The 17,755-nt window shown below is 41.9% G+C and overlaps 2 protein-coding genes across 2 annotated transcripts; both read right to left on the bottom strand.

Moving 5' to 3' along the window:
• Positions 1-623: 623 nt before the first annotated feature.
• LOC136479407 (uncharacterized) lies at positions 624-16,789 on the bottom strand. Its single transcript, XM_066477283.1, has 7 exons — positions 16,454-16,789; positions 16,137-16,308; positions 4,516-4,530; positions 2,802-3,133; positions 2,360-2,564; positions 1,042-1,236; positions 624-878 (listed from the first exon to the last, which is right to left on the bottom strand). Exons 1-7 carry the CDS (start codon positions 16,744-16,746, stop codon positions 624-626), a joined length of 1,467 nt encoding a protein of 488 aa, XP_066333380.1. The 5' UTR covers positions 16,747-16,789.
• Positions 6,106-10,747, bottom strand: LOC136483840 (receptor-like serine/threonine-protein kinase SD1-7). The gene is made up of 6 exons (XM_066480999.1): positions 10,628-10,747; positions 9,568-9,826; positions 9,261-9,489; positions 9,040-9,112; positions 8,594-8,845; positions 6,106-6,279 (listed from the first exon to the last, which is right to left on the bottom strand). Exons 1-6 carry the CDS (start codon positions 10,745-10,747, stop codon positions 6,106-6,108), a joined length of 1,107 nt encoding a protein of 368 aa, XP_066337096.1.
• Positions 16,790-17,755: the final 966 nt, after the last annotated feature.

The raw sequence follows: 17,755 nt of genomic DNA, 5'->3' as shown, positions 1-17,755 counted from the left end.
GGCCTAGTACATGCATGGTAGTGCTTTCGGCATTAATGTGCATTTGAAATACACATGAGTGCATAGACAATTGATTCTGGTGAATACCCTATTGTCACCACACATGAAAATGGCAACCACTACTAATATAGATGAGCACCTAAGTAATTTTACCTCTGAACTAAAATGTCTGTTAATGGCTCGATTGTCACTCTGTTTGGCACAAGGGAGCAGAAAGTAAGCGGACAAAAAAAAATGCTAACATCACCTCATTATTACTCTCAACTGGTGTGGTCGGTGGGTAGCAGAATGCATGGATACGAATCTCCTTGATGTTTGAGGGCCCACTTTCTCGTACTCTATGTGTGGTAACGGTACCCTGCACAAAAGCGAACTCTCTGGTCCCTCCAACGATAGCCCATTCGCCTTCTTGATTTCCTATTGCATTAAAGCTTGACCCCTGGAATCTATAAAAACAATCCAGTAAGCTCGCATTGATGCTTAAACAATCAAGTCAATCAACTTATGCATGTCACAAGTTAATGTATGCGGTTACAAGTATAGTAGTAATGAAAAATCAGGATGACAGTGCATAGACGAAATATTTACAGCAGGGAAATGTTTGGAGTAAGATCAACATGGAGTTACCTTTCATAGTCAAAGACTACTTTGCTCCAGTGGAGCCAGCTGCCACCATTGTTCATACTAGTCTTGGAATGCAGACCTTGTGCACGTGCAACTATCTTCTTGCCGGGGCCAAGACTATCATATATGGGGTAGTCATGCGCATTGGTATAACCAAACATCTCAGGCTTCTCTGGATTTGCTATAGGTACTTGGTTATAGTCTGTCCCAGTGATGATCTGGTGCATGTACCATGTGCGAATGTACTCAGTTGCCTGGGAGTGTGGGGTTAGAGGACCATGTCACAAGATAATGTATGTGGTTACAAGTATAGTAGTAATGAAAAATCAGGATGACAGTGCATAGATGAAATATTTACAGCAGGGAAATGTTTGGAGTAAGATCAACATGGAGTTACCTTTCATAGTCAAAGACTACTTTGCTCCAGTGGAGCCAGCTGCCACCATTGTTCATACTAGTCTTGGAATGCAGACCTTGTGCACGTGCAACTATCTTCTTGCCGGGGCCAAGACTATCATATATGGGGTAGTCATGCACATTGGTATAACCAAACATCTCAGGCTTCTCTGGATTTGCTGTAGGTACTTGGTTATAGTCTGTACCAGTGATGATCTGGTGCATGTACCATGTGCGAATGTACTCAGTTGCCTGGGACTGTGGGGTTAGAGGACCACTCTTTGGACTAGCCATTGAAGGACTGCATGCATTTGAGGTTGCTTTGGAATCAATATTTATCATATTGTCCTTAAAAGACTGAAAACAATGGAGTTGCTCTTCTTAGTTTTAAAACAAATAATTGAATACAGACTAACAGAATTGGAAAGCTTGTTTTTCTGAGTAGCAGTATATTCATTCAAATCGCGAACGTAAGTTATTTTTGCCTTCTAAGTTTTTCTCCATGAAAATCGTACTTCTATTGTATATGTTAAATCTTCTCTTCCTTACTTGTCCTTGGTTAATGAATGCTATCACTCTCAAAATGAATCAATATCAATAAATTAAAATAATGTCCATCAAGGTTGTATGATTGATCTACTTTCGCAGAACAACTGACATTTGCAATTAGAGGGATTGGAATGCTTCTTCCCTACCTTATTGTTGTTCAAGTTAACAGGAAAACATACATATATAAGTGAAATTTATTCTAATAAAAATATAAGGAACACACTCAAAAAGTGCACATATGTGTTATTCTAGCTTGGGGACCATGCATCCAAAAGGGGTTCATCTCATTAAATCACAGGAGCTCCTACCAATTGCATGTACACAATTACCTACATGCAACAATTAATTGCAGTTGACCTTAACAAATCAGGACAACCACTATTGCACAAACCTCATCACCACCGGTTTGGAAACCCCCTTCACACCCCTGGTTTTTGGCAGCATTTGTGAAATGTGGACAGGGGGAGGCAAGAGTGGGAGGAGAGGCTAGGGTTTCCCATTATATACTCTGAGGCCATTCATAGGCTAAGATGGGTCGGATGGGCCTTTTACACTTACGATTGCAGTGTTGATATTTTCACCAGCGGTTGGTATACTGAACCTTTGGTGAAAATACTTTTAACTACCAATTCATAATACGAACCGTTGGCGAACATATTCACCAACAGTTCGTATTGCAAACCAGCAGTGAAACATAATGAACGATGAAAATGATTTCTGTAGTTCCGTTACAGCAAGTACAGATGTACAAATAGAAGGTACACTTGGAAAATAAAAATGTTACTATCACCTTAATCTCAATTGGAGTGGCCTGTCCTGTGAAGGCCAATGCACGGATACAGATCTCCTTTATGTTCGAGGATCCACTATCTTGTACTCTACAGATTGTGATTGTTCCTTTTGCAAAAGCAAATACTCCTGTCCCACCAACAATAGCCCATTCTCCTGTGATCTTATTTTGATCTCCTATTGCGATAAAACTTGACCCCTCAAAACTATTTCAGGAAATGAAATAATCCAATAAGCTTGAAATGGGTGCACAAAAAAGTAAGCCCAATGACAAGTTGCGTGCATGTATCCGTGACATGAATCAATATGGATATAGTATCATAATTTTAATTAGTAAGGGAAAGTAGGTGGGATAGGCGGATAGCAATGCAGAAAAAGCATAAATGTTATAGAAGAGAAAGTCCAAATAGATTAAGATCAAAGTTAAGTACTGAAGTACGAACCTTTCATCGTGGAACACTAGCCTGCTCCAGTGGAACCAGTTATCATAGTCCAGACAAGTTTCAGTATGCAGACCTTGTGCACGTGCAACAATCTTTGCGTTGGGGTCAAGACTATCATATATGGGATAGTCATGGACATTTGTGCAACCAAACATCTGAGGTTGCCCTAGATTTGCAATATTTACCTGGTTATAGTCTGGTCCGTCAAAGATCTGGTGCATGTACAATTTGCGATTGAACACAGTTCCTTCAGATTGCTGGGTGACAGGACGATTTTGAGGATAACAGTCCATGGAAAGGCCGCTAATATTTGAGCTTGAATTGGAGCCTTCCTTTATCGACATGTCTTTGAGAAGCTGCAAACCAATGGAGGAGTGCCACTCTTTCAGTGTTAACACAAATTAATATTTTAATGTGGAAGAGAACCATTTTGCATTCTGTAACTTCAACGCAATAAGTACAACAGGTCTCAAACACGTTTTTTTGAGTCCAACTTCATCCTAATTAAGATGCCAAATAGTCTCTTTCCTCGAATGTACCGTGGACTATCTCACATCAGAATACTTGGGTGGATGCCTTCTAATACGCTTGGCTTGAGGCTTAGTTGGCCTTTTCACTACCCCAGATCTTCAAATCAGTGTCGGTTCAACCCTCCATCTCCCCCGCCTTCACTGCCAAATTTTGAACCGACACAGGCAACTGCCGCTACACTCCGCGTCGTGGGAGCGTCCTCCCGAGCGCCCAGCCTCTTTAAATCGGCACCGAGCCCGTCTCCGCCCCTCCCTGCTGCCTCCACGCTCCATTTTTCCGTTCACCCGTGCGCGAGGAAGCTACAACCGCCGCCCCGAAGTCTCCGAGTTCCGTTGTCCGCCTCCGCGCGAACCACCGTCACCGAGCCGCCTCCGCTCCGATTTTCGCCGTGGTGAGCATCTCCGTACTCTCCCCTCTCCCCCCATGCTTTTCGTTTCTCGTTTCATGGCTTCTAGAGCCTTAGCCGCGTGCGCCATGAGCTCTCGGCTGCCGGCCATGGCGTCCGTCGCCTCAGCCGCGCCCTCCGGCCACCGTATTGGCCTGGGCGGGTTCCCCTTCATCCCCGCCATCTCCCGGTACCTTCGGTTGTGAAAACCGTGGCCCCTAGCCCCGTTACCGCGCGCTCCGGCGACCCCCACGCCGCCGGTAATGGCACCTCATCGCCGGTGACACTGTTCCGGCCGGCCTTCCTTCCCCAAGCCGATCCTAGCCGTTCATCTCCTGATCGGCGGCCATGATTAGAAGTTACCCTTTCACGCGTAATTTTGCTAAAGAGTCCCTCGCTTTCGGATAAATTGAACCCGCAGTCCAATGCGTAGTTCCCCGAATGCGCATTCTCATTTTGAAAATGTAAACTTCACTGCTTAAGTCTAAAGTACATTTTCAGTATTTACAGAAATGCCATTCGAACTGTTTTGCTCATAAAATTGTCGTTTTAGCTCCGAATTGATCCATTCAAATCGCGTTAGCTTCGTAATTTCATAAGCTACATGTTGGAACTACTGTTAGTCGAGTTTGGAACTTTTTAATTTCATGATTAGATTTAATTAAATATATGGCTATAGGAAAACCCGTTTAAATCATAACTTTCGCATTTTAGCTCCGTTTTTCGTGAACTTCGCGTTGACGTGATTGTAGCGAGACGTAGATTTTGTTTACAAACATTTTATCTTGTTTTCAATACTGTTGGTGTACTGTTCTAATGATAGGAATGTTTGCTTTGCATGAATGCTTTTGGAATGTTGTATGTTGCCGTGTTGGTTGCGTTCAGACGGTGAGGAAAACGTTGGAGACCAAGAACTCTTCGACGACCAGCAGGACCAGCACGAGTTTGTAAACCAAGGCAAGTATAGCATGGGCCTTCCTTGATGTCCTATTTCACTTTAATCAATTACTCATTTGCATGTGTCTAATTTTGATACCCGTAAGGACAACCTAGTGATTGTTTATCCTGTTCCTTGTCTCCTATGGGTTAAATGCATATGGGTAGATTGCTAGTGCTCTAACTGAACTTGATATACATATTGATGAATGATACCATGGAACAAAGTGAGTAACATGATTTATAACGACTGTTCCATAGGGCGAAAGTGCAAATGACCTTTGTTCATGTTGCTCCCGGCCCTCCATAAGGACTTATCTGTCGGCAAAAGCTGGGACTGACAGTGCAACCGGGAGAGTCATATGGCTCTGACTTTAGCTCAGTAATAGGATCTTTCCTAGCTAGTTAGAGGTTACCTTTTTGGCGCAAATGGGGCTTGCCACGTTGGGTATAGGGCTGCCTCTGTTCCTATGAGTATAGCCACGATGGATATGTGCCATAGGAAAGGGGGTTCCTACATCTGCCTGCCAAGGAAACCTAGCGGCCCTAACTTGTTAGGGAAACCTATGAAATGGCTTCATAGTGTACCCTGCCCGCTCACCTTGGTAGTGACATGGGAGTAATTAACCCGGGCATATGGGGATCACGACTCGCGGTGAATGTACACCACCTCTGCAGAGGGTAACAAACTGTTATAATAGCCGTGCTCACGGTTACGAGCGGCCCGGAAAACTCACAGAATAACTGAATACTTGATGATGATCTATTAAGATGTTCTATGATGATCTATGATACACTTGACCCTGATATATGTTCTTATGAGATTAAATGGGAGCTTAAGCAAAACTAGATAATATCTGATGATAAAAGCTTGACCTACTAAAAATGCTAACTGCAGTAAACCAGAGTCAATCCTTTTTGAGCTTCATAACCCCATGTTAGCTTGCTAAGTACGGAATGTACTTACACTTGTTTATTTTCTTTATTTGGATAAAAATCCCGGATGCGTAACAGATGACAACGGGTATGAGGATTTCCCCGAGGATTTTTAGGCTTGTGGTCAACCAGTTGACCTTCCCTGTGATGGTGTTCCACGAGAGTGTTATCCTTTACTATTCCGCTGTGTTGTGTAAGACTACTTAATGTTATTATTTGTGATGTAAGAGACACCGTGATGATACTTTCTGTAATTTGTCAGCTTGTGTGTGTGATTGATCCCTGGGCACATACGAGTTAGTGCATTCAATTTTATCCGTAAAATTGGGTGTGACAAATTGGTATCAGAGCCGTGTTGACTGTAGGACGCAAGCCTAGTTAGAAAATGGTCATTTTAGCATCTTTATTCCTCTGGTTTCTTGCTTACTGTCTTATTCTTGTTATTTTATTAAAACATTTATGCTTTTCATACCTTAATCTATTATTTAAAATTGTTGATTCTAATTCTATCTCACTTTAAATCATATAGTCTGGTCCGTCAAAGATCTGGTGCATGGACAATTTGCGATTGAACACAGTTCCTTCAGATTGCTGGGTGACAGGACGATTTTGAGGATAACAGTCCATGGAAAGACCGCTAATATTTGAGCTTGAATTGGAGCCTTCCTTTATCGACATGTCTTTGAGAAGCTGCAAACCAATGGAGGAGTGCCACTCTTTCAGTGTTAACACAAATTAATATTTTAATGTGGAAGAGAACCATTTTGCATTCTGTAACTTCAACGCAATAAGTACAACAGGTCTCAAACACGTTTTTTTGAGTCCAACTTCATCCTAATTAAGATGCCAAATAGTCTCTTTCCTCAAATGTACCGTGGACTATCTCACATCAGAATACTTGGGTGAATGCCTTCTAATACGCTTGGCTTGAGGCTTAGTTGGCCTTTTCACTACCCCAAATCTTCAAATCAGTGTCGGTTCAACCCTCCATCTCCCCCGCCTTCACTGCCAAATTTTGAACTGACACAGGCAAACCGGCAGTGATGTGGTTTCCAGAAAACCCAAAAATGGACTTAAAAATAGGAAAAAAAATTAATACTGGGAAAGACCCCACTGGACAGCCACACGGTCGCGCGTCACAAGTCAAGCGTGGGTTTTTCGCGCGAAAAACCCGCGCTTCGTGGCCACCGGGGCTTGAACCCCGGACCTCTTACTTATGTTGATGCTTATGCTACTTTGTTGTGAGAGGAAAATACTATTTATTCACTGAAAGGTACTCCTGAAGTAGTGCTGAAGAACAGGGCGGAAGAGAGCCAACACATAGCTCACCTAACATCCTAATTAAGATGCAAATAGCCTCTTTCTTCAAATGTACCTTGGACTACCTCACATCCGAATTTATGAGAGTTGATGCTTGGAGACAAATATATTTACATGTTTTGTAATTTCTTTGTGATTTGCACTACCAGATCGACTTTACCATATGATTATTAAACTTAATGTCAAGTTAACTCATACAAAATATATAAAGTATATTGTTGTTGAATAAGATATTGCAATAATTCTTCAGTCAGACAAATGAGAGAAAATTAGGGAAAATCCTCCAAATTTTCTCATTAATTAATCAATAAGTGGAGAAAGATGTGCAGTATTTACTTTGGACAGGAAATATTTAACAGTGCCAACTGATTGTAGCAACTAAAGATCTATAAAAAATACAACTATAATTTTACTAGCAAACCTGAGGACTGTCCAGCAAACTTGTGCAATATACTTGGCTTATTGCTGTAGGGTTTAGAAATTTAGACCTGAGTGTATATCGGGTTAGAGTTGCATACTACACACAAACACATATATTGCCCTACACGCCAACTAGCCAGATCTATTAATGTCAAACCATTATCTGAGATACATTGCTCTTACACTCTCAATTGAAGGATCCGTCTTCTGTCCTGTCAAGATCTCTATAATTATAACACCAAGACTATATATGTCTGTCTTAAATGTGATTACTCCACGCAAATATTCTGGCGCCATATAGCCTCATAATCTCAGGTGTTTGGATCATTATATATATAGTAATTCAACAGGCCAGCGTTCACGCTAGAGTTAGTATCCTGTATACAAATATCACATAATGATCTAAAAAACCTGTTTAACTACTAGCCCACACATGGTTGCTGTTGTCCTAAGAAATATATGGTACGACTATTAAAAAAACTTTCTAAACTAGCCTGTACGAATGCACAGGTTGATGGGTAGTTAGTATATATATAGTAGGTCTGATACATGTAAACAACACACTCTCAATCTTAATATAGCTGAGGTATACATTCAATTAACTACCAAGTAATAAGTCCCATTTTGCACATGGTATGAAACAATAGAGCACATATACATCTTCAAAGTAATGATCTGTAAATTGCATTTTCACAATATATTCTACCAAAATAAGTAAAAAGACGCCTAGATTTTTATACTGCAATTTTAATAAGAAAACTTGCATTGTGTGACTACTTTCGGTTAGATTCCTTTTATTATTATTACTGGTAGGTCTGTCAAAAAATGTTTATTTTTTATATAATTAATTTAATTGTGTTGTTGTGCTTGGCAGAAAATATGGTTTAATTTAGTACTGTTCAATCAATTCCACTACTAGATCTACATATCCAGAGCTTGATTATGTATACTTAAGTTAAAGTTGCTCGTTAACCTCACAGGCGTGTAGTTTTTTTTTCATTTTCCAATCTTTTCTTTTGTCATTTTGTGTGTGTGCATGCCGGATCGATACCACTTCATGATCAAGATTAAGCATTTCTCATTCATAACTATAATTTCAACTGCAAAATTTGGATTTGTCTCTTGCAAACTAAATTGTAGTATGTATTAGAGATCAGTTATTGGACTTCCATCATCTCGAAGTGGATACCTAATATAAGCATGTTTTGCTTCCTCGGAACTAGCAAATGTTTTATAGGGTAATATATATACAGCAGCAACTTACCTCACTGCTACTCTCTCCAGGTCCCACGGTTGCACTGATTTGCTGCAGCTGGCATGGTGCTGCAGACATATCTATCACATGCTCTAATTCGTTCAGCCTACATACGACCTCCCCAATTGTAGGTCTCTTTTGTCGGTCAGCATCGATGCAGTTTATTGCAATTTCAATGCATCCCTTCACTTGATGGCATTCAGCTTCCAGTGATGTGCAACTTAACATTCCCTTTAGCCTATCTCTCCAATTTGTATAGACCTATAATACGAGATTGATACACATAATAAGTGCACCAAAATGCAACAGAAATTTGAAAAGTGTGCGTAAGTTTGCATAGGCTGGGATGTCTTGGTATCAGGAAATTAATTCCTTACATGGTCAATGAATGCCTGGGAAGACATTTCAGATTTCTTGAGGTAGCCTTCAAATCCAGCAATTATCCTTATCATAACAACACCCAAGCTGAAAATGTCTAGCTTATTGGAAACTAAATTGTCCTCGATGTATTCTGGAGGCAAGTATCCCCTGCGCATGATATCATGAATGATGGATACAATAGTGTTATTAAACCAATGTTTAGTCAAAACATATAAAATAAATGATTTTACGAAATGGACACAAGTTACACAAAGTCCACAAAATGATTTTACACAAAATGGATACACAAAGTTACCTCGTTCCTATACAACTTTGTGTAACTTGAGTCTGGTTGTTGTGGACGAGCTTTGATAAGCCAAAGTCAGCAAGTTTTGGCACCATATTTTTATCTAGTAGTATATTTTCGGGTTTTAAATCCAAATGGTACATAGGACGTTCAAGTCCCTCATGAAGATACTTTAAACCTTCGCAGGTACCCTTGATAATTTTGAACCGTGTCTGCCAGTCGTGTCCATGGTATTCATCTGAATAAATAAATGAATAGAAATATATAAATGTAATTATAATCAGTTTATATGTGAAACATTATAGGACTATCTCACCGTAAAGATGTTTCCTTAGGCTTCCATTGTGCATATACTCAAAGCACAGAGCTCTATAGATGTTATCAGCCAAAACAAATCTTCCATCACCTAGAGCAACAACTTCACGTTTTATTTCGTAGCAGTAGCCAAGTAGTTGTACAACATTTGGATGCCTGAGTCTCCAAAGGTTCTCAAATTCCTTCATGAACTCCTCCTCATCATCATGTCCTTGAGTCTGAAGTTGTTTCACAGCTATTTCTTCCCCATCTTGCACTCCCTAATCAAAATATCTTACACGTGACACTGATGGATCTTTTGCAATACTATTGATACTTACAATATAACAAAAGTAGGGCCTATTTGTTGGTTTCAGCACCGAAAATCTCTCCCGTACTGGATGTGTTATCGTCTCAAAATTTTAACCCTGAAGATGCCCTTCGTACTTGCTGGCAAAGCTTACGTGTGTGTGTGTGTGAGTTTGTTCTGTGGAGCCATTCCCATTGCAATCTTAATGAAAAACCAAAATTTTGAAGTTATCATGTGTATTAGCCCACCAAGGCCTTGATCATGACATATATAAGGTGTTTGGTTTGAGGAATAAGTTAGTCCATCATTTTCTCAGTCTTCAACTTTTTGTTTGGTTTGTGGAACAGAATGGGTTGATCCATCATCACCTTATTCCTTACAAGGTAATAACTTTTACTATTATAAGAAATGGAGTCAAATCACTAAATTTGATAAATGAACTTATGATACACCACCTCGTCTAGAACAGAGTCATTCCTCAAACCAAACACCCTAATAGTCGCTCAACCAACATTGGTGGCCACCAGCCATATAAGTGTGCCATGTCAAAGAAATTGTATACTTGCGATGTTTATAGATGGAATTTCTTGTAGAAAATATGACTGCAACTATTATTGGGGATTATTCCAATTGTTTAGAAAAAGAACTAGCTATATGCCTATTGAATTGAAGCTGAGCTAAAAGGGCTTTGCAGTGAACATTTTGTTAGCAGAACACAATACTTTATAGCAACTAGCAAGTTGTAGCTGAGAACAAATGAATGCATGCTTACCTTGTAAACTATTCCAAACGTCCCACTACCAAGTTTTCGATCTATGGAGAAATTGTTTGTAATTTCTTTCAATGTTTCTAGTGACATGACTTTTGGTGCCGCTCTAGAATGGCAAAACATCTCTATTAAATAGATATGCCAAGATGTAATCCCTTTTGCACAGTCTGCATATATATAGGGTGAAAAAGACATAATGAGAGATAAAAAAATATATAAAACGAAACTAAAAAATTCATAATGAGAGATAAAAAGATAAAACCAAACTGACAACTACTTCTTCCTGTGTTAATCAATTTATACAGGCAGTACACTTAAAGAGGTATGCCTCTATACTTGCAAAGAAAAAAGAGGTATGCCTATATTGAAGGTCATTTTTTAAGATGCCCTTTGTAAGAGTCCTGCCTCTGAAAATTCATCTACAGGCTTGGTTGTTTTTGAACTGTCTGCATAAATGGACTGGCCGGTTCTGATAGGTATTTTAGGAGACCACGATACTTTCTAGACATCTCTCTTAATAAAAGAGCATGTCTCCTAGAATAGTGTTTCTGTAGTTCAAGAACATCACTGGTATTTTGGAAGACCACGATACTTTGGAACCATCTCTGTTAATAGAAGATTCTGTCTCCTAGAATCGTGTTTCTAGTCCAAATAAATCACTACTTTGCGTAGCAAATAAATCCCCTTCTGTAGGTGATGTTGGTAGTGCGCCGCCGCAATGGGCTGCGTCCGTCTTCGCCGACGGCCCACTTGTCCGTCGCGCTCAAGCAACGAAGTCGATCAACCACGTGCAGTGACTCCGGTGCCGTTTCTCGGTGCCCGCCGGTGGCCGTGTCTTCTCTGGGCAACTCGTTCGTTTGTTAAATCTACACACATACAGATACAGATCTCTTGTTCGTTTTGAATAGAAATTAAGAAACAGATGTCAATTTGCTTCCTGTTTATTTGTGCGCAAATGAAAGAGGGAAAAGAAGGGCGAATGAAAGAGGGAATAGAAATTAAGAAACAGATGTCAATTTGCTTCCTAACTGCCTGCCATACGTTGGGATATTGAGCATGTACAAGCGTTTCCTAATAAACAGAGCGTTAGAACAGCACGAATTATTAAGAGTAAAACGATCTATCACTAAGCTGGAAGATGGAGGGCGGCCTGCACGCAGGCTGCAAATTAGAGCTGCTTCTCGATCGCCTTGGTCCTTTGACCCAGTTAGTTGGTCAGAACAGGAGAGGAGCTCGGCGACACGCACCTCGCAGTGGGAGTGCAAGGCCTGAGCATCGGTTTCAACTAGAACCGACGACAGATTTCAGGTAAATCCGTGAGAATCGATGTTCTGCACTATTCCAAAGTGACGATTACCCCAGCGTTTCTGAGCAAGCTCCGCCCCTTGCCGGCCGGCACATTGATCAAACAACGACAAAGTGGGTATATGTTAATTATACTAGGGCATCAAGAGTTGACATAGTGCTTAGAAGATTAAATATTATATAAAGATTCCATCAAGAGTTGACATAGTGCTTAGAAGTGATCAAACAACGACAAAGTGGGTATATGTTAATTATACTAGGGCATCAAGAATTGATCAAACAACCGATTCTCCTGACTTGTTAATAAGCGCCTTCAAATATTTTTTATTGTAGATTGAGCTTCTAAAGAGATGCTTGACGATACAGTACGTATTCCCTAAGACCTAAATTTGGGCAAAAAGTACTACTTTAAATTATTCTTTTCTTGTTTGCATGTATTTTTCCAATACAACTTCGACTCTCCAACCCATTTTTGGCTATGAACATATGCCCCTTGTTTTTAAGTGAAGTGTTGGTGATATGGACCTAGGGTACCTTACTACCCGAATATTAACATAAAGCGGACCGAAGCAGGCGAAGATGAGGCCCAGTCGACCCAACATACATCATCATACGTGGCGGACAAGAAACCTATCGTATGGGGCTTGGACGCCGACCTCTACTGTAGATTTCCTTGTAATCGATTGGGAAACATATCTGTAAGCCGATCAGGACTCTCAGTAACCCTACCCTCTAGGCTATATAATGCAGGATAGGGAGTCCCCGATCGGTACCTGAACATATTCTAGGCTACATTGCATAGGCAACTAGTCATCAGCAACCCCTCGTAAACTCGAGCATACGAGATAAGGGTACCACGTACCTGAACCAGTATAAATCTATATCCCATGTGCTACCCTTTTGATTCCCTGTGCGTGATACGCTGGTCTCGACTACCCAAGCCAAAACCTCCGACATAAAGCATATGCGAGTTTCAAAATACATGGAAACCATAGCAACGATGTCGAGTTCATTTGGCTATTTTTGGTCTAAGGGCAATGTATATGTCGACCTTGTTATTCTAAGGGCGATATGTGTATATCGAACATTCTTAAGCAGTTCTAGGCTTCTTGCTTGATTTTCAAAGGTACCTGAGTTTTGCAATGTATATATTCTTAAGCAGTTCTAAGCAGTTTTGCAATGTATATGTGTGGGGGTATGGCCCCCGGTACCCACAAGACAAGACATGGGCCGCACCATTAAAGGTGGCTCAGCCCACAAGATTAAGGCATGCACGGCACTAGTCGACGTGCACCGCAAGATATTGTATAGTACCAAATATGATACTTTTCTTGTAACCCTACCCCTCCAAAGTATATAAGGAGAGGCCGGGGTCCCCTAGTCGACATCTACATACATCTCATATACAATATAATACACCAAAGACATAGGACGTAGGGTATTACGTCGATCAGACGGTCCGAACCTGTCTAAATCGCTGTCTCTGCGCCTTGTGTCACCATCTGGTTCCTGATCACACGGACCTCCACCGATCAATCTACCTTCGTGGGATACCCCTCAGAGGACTGCCGAGCATCTTTTGTCAACAGTTGGCACGCCAGGTAGGGGTGTGTGTGTGCTGATCAATGGCGAACCAGATGGGATCTCAAGATCGACGCCGCTCGTGGCAACTTGACTTCCTGTGGCGGCATACTTCAGTAGCCTGACAGGCTCGATATCACTCAGCGACGGAATCAATCTGCTACGCCGACAACTCGGTGTGCTACGATGGCGACCGCCAACAACCTGACGAGACTCGATGTTGGATTCAACGTCGTGTTCAAGGATGAGTCTGTACTCGGAGCTTTCTGTTCTGTGCATCGGCTACTCGGCGTCTCTCTCGGCGACAAGTTCCAATGGAGCCACCGGATCGGACCAGATAATCAAACGCGGTGATGTACGAAGGCAGCGACAAATTATTTTGCTGGCTTCAGATCGCCGTTGTGCGGTCCCAAGATTGCAGTCGGTCTACTGAGATCGATTCACTGCATGCCAATTACTAGAGCCATGCAAAGCTAGTTGTATGTGCTTACGTATATACGTCTACATGGAAGGAAGGCCGACTACAGATTGCTGCGGCACTTGCATGTGCACACGCACACATGGAGCCGTCAAGCCACCAAGCGGGCTATTAAGCGAGCTGCCCGCGTCGCTGACCTCTAATATAAGGACGACGTTGCCCGGACTAACTACTCGGGCGGTTTATATTAAATATAAATACATCTTCACACCAACTGATCGCCGAGCTGCATACGCTATTTCATCGCCATTGATGATTTTTCTCCGGAGTTCATATATTTTTACATCATGTACTACATATTCTACATATTTGTATTGCAGGATCATCGTCTTGGTGATCAGACCACCTGGTGCTCGGACTTCTCCACCGATCAACTGGTCGGACCGCTCTTCGTCGCCGACCAGTTGATCGAACTGTTCATCGGTCGCTTCTACTCAATGCTCACTTCGCCGCCGACGAATTGACTAGACTGTTCGTCGCTCGCGCTTCATCGCTAGCTACGCCGGGGACTCCTCGGTGCTCAGACGTGACCAGCTACGTCGGGGACTCCTCGGTGCTCGGACATCGCCAGATACGCTGGGACTCCTCGGTGCTCGGACATCGCCAGCTACGTCGGTTACTCCTCGGCGCTCGGATTCTTCGTGCTCGGGGACTAAGTGGGCACGCTTCACCCCACTTCACGTTGCGGACATCGCCAGCTACGCCGAGGACTCCTCGGTGCTCGGACATCGCCAACTACGCCAGGGACTCCTCGGTGCTTGGACATCGCCAGCTACGCCGGGGACTCCTCGGTGCTCGGACATCGCCAGCTACGTCGGGGACTCCTCGGTGTCCGGACATCGCCAGCTACGCCGAGGACACCTCGGTGCTCGGACATCGCCAGCTACGCCAGGAACTCCTCGGTGCTCGGACATCGCCAGCTACGCTGGGGACTCCTTGGTGCTCGGACATCACCAGCTACGCATGGGACTCCCTCAATGGTTGGATCTTGCTACGCCTAATCGGTGTGCTATCAAGCTGCTCCATGCTGTTCGGTGCTAATCTTGGGCAGCACGTCTGGGGTCTTGATACTCGCATGTCAGACAACGTCGGCAAGCTTTTAGACTTCTTTTTCTTTGACCCTGCTACAAGATTCATTCTTCATCTTCCAGCAAGCTCGGGGATTAAGTGGGCACACTTCACCTTGCGGTGAATGTGCGCTTTTCAATTCAGGGCTCCACCCGTGGACTGGTTGCCTGCTCGGCCGGTCTTCTGCCTTTCTTCTACTTTCTGACCCTGGCACCACGTGACTACGTCACCTACTGTTAGGCTCGGGGACTAGTTGTGGGGGTATGGCCCCCGGTACCCACAAGACAAGACATGGGTCGCACCATCAAAGGTGGCCCAGCCCACAAGATCAAGGCGTGCACGGCACTGGTCGACGTGCACCGCAAGATATTGTATAGTACCAAATAGGATACTTTCCTTCTAACCCTACCCCTCCAGAGTATATAAGGAGAGGCAGGGGTCCCCTAGTCGACATCTACATACATCTCATATACAATACAATACACCAAAGACACAGGACGTAGGGTATTACGTCGATTAGACGGACGAACCTGTCTAAATCGCTGTCTCTGCGCCTTGTGTCACCATCCGGTTCCTGATCACGCGCACCTCCACCGATCAATCTACCTTCGTGGGATACCCCTCGGAGGACTGCCGAGCATCTTTTGTCGAGAATATGTTTTAAAATACATCATTTAGTAGTCAAAATATTCATATATGATTACGAAGTAATGTAGTTGCAAGAGATTCTGTGGTGTAATGATAGTAGGTGTTATTGTTAAGTTGTAGGTCACCGGATTTAATCCTAGGAAGAACACAATTTTTTGGTCTTTTGGATTTTCTGGAAAAAACACAAGTTGTAGGTGTTATTGTTAAATTGAAATACATACTGTTAAGGCCCATATGGTTGGCAGTGTATTTTCAAATTGAAATATTTTATGAAAAGACATCCAGAAAGTTCTCCAAATTAATAAAGAAATCGTGGCAGTGTATTTTCAATTTTTCATCAATCATGATATCATAGACATGCTTGGAATAAAAAAGAAATGGTACCCACTTAATGTTTTGCCACAACTGCTGCTAGGGAAGTACTCCATTAACTGGTGTGCAACATAGTGCATCAATACGAACCTCCTTGATGTTTGAGAACCCATTGTCTTGTATCCTACAGGTGGTGACCGTACCCTGCGCGAAAGTAAACACTCCTGTCCCACCCATAATAGCCCAGTCGCCTTCTTGATTTCCTATTGTTTTAAGACTGGAGCCCTGGAATCTAGATCAGGAATACAGTATAAAACAATCCAGTCAGCTTTCAGCAGCCCAATCCATGGCGAGCTATGTGCATACAAAGTTAAAAAAAAGCTATACTAGATTTCAATGTTCAAAGTATTTAAGACCAACATTAAGTAATGCCAAACCTTTCATCAGTAAACACTATGCTGCTCCAGTGGAACCAGCCATTATAGCTCATACAAGTCTTGGTATGCAGGCCTTGGGCATGTGCAACTAGCTTTTTACCAGGGCCAAGACTATCATATAAGGGGTAGTCATGCACATTGGTGTAAGCAAACATCTCAGGCTGCTCTGGATTTGCTATATTTACTTGGTTATAGTCTGGCCCACTGATGATCTGGTGCATATACAGTATGCGATTATACTTTCTCAAGGACTGTGCGGTTACAGGAGCACTCTGTGGATTAGTATTGGCCATAGGGCTGGACACATTTGAGATTGCATTGGAACCAATGATTGTCATCCCGTCCTCGAAAGTCTGCAAGTAAATGAAGGAGTTCCTCTTCTTAGTGTTAAACAAATATTTGAGCATAGAACAAAGGATTTGGAAAGCTAGCTATTGTACTCTAGAGCTATATACTCCTTGCCTTAATTTTAGTGCAAATGAACTAAACTAGGCAGATGCCAATTCTAAGAAAACATATGCAGCTAAATCGACATATTCATTTGAACCCATTAACTTTTAAAGTTATTCAAATGTAATGAATCATATATCTTCATGGACCCTGCAATTTCTTTTACACACTCCATTCGAAATTGTAAAACATAGTTCGTGTTGTTAGGACAAGTGACCAAAATTAAAAACATTGCTAGATTTGTATCAAAAGTATTTATTACTTAAAATTACAAATTTGTATCATACAAATGACATATTAATAGTAGAGTACTTGGGTACACGACTTGTCCAGGAGATACAACCTTGAAAAGATGAACGGAGGGAGTAATCTAATATGCAGGCAAATTAATTAAGGAGCATCAAGTAGAGAAAGTGAACATGGATTAACTAGGTTTATCTATTCTCCAAAAAAAAACTAGGTTTATCTACTACAACGAAATTACATTCATTATGCTGTACTCTTGTCATTTTGACTCACAGTAGATGGGAATCTTCTGAGAAGAATGTATATATGCACATCGTTATTTAACTACTATTGGTAAACTTTTTTTTTCAAATTGAATCCAAGGGAAAATATATATGTTCATCTTTGTCGTTTAAACATAACCTACTCATATGTGGCTGGGCCTAGTACATGCATGGTAGTGCTTTCGGCATTAATGTGCATTTGAAATACACATGAGTGCATAGACAATTGATTCTGGTGAATACCCTATTGTCACCACACATGAAAATGGCAACCACTACTAATATAGATGAGCACCTAAGTAATTTTACCTCTGAACTAAAATGTCTGTTAATGGCTCGATTG

Source organism: Miscanthus floridulus, chromosome 9 (genome assembly GCF_019320115.1).
Source record: "Miscanthus floridulus cultivar M001 chromosome 9, ASM1932011v1, whole genome shotgun sequence".
Classification (NCBI taxonomy): domain Eukaryota; kingdom Viridiplantae; phylum Streptophyta; class Magnoliopsida; order Poales; family Poaceae; genus Miscanthus; species Miscanthus floridulus.
The sequence above is the reverse complement of the archived record's forward strand: the minus strand, read 5'-3'. Positions and strand labels throughout refer to the sequence as shown.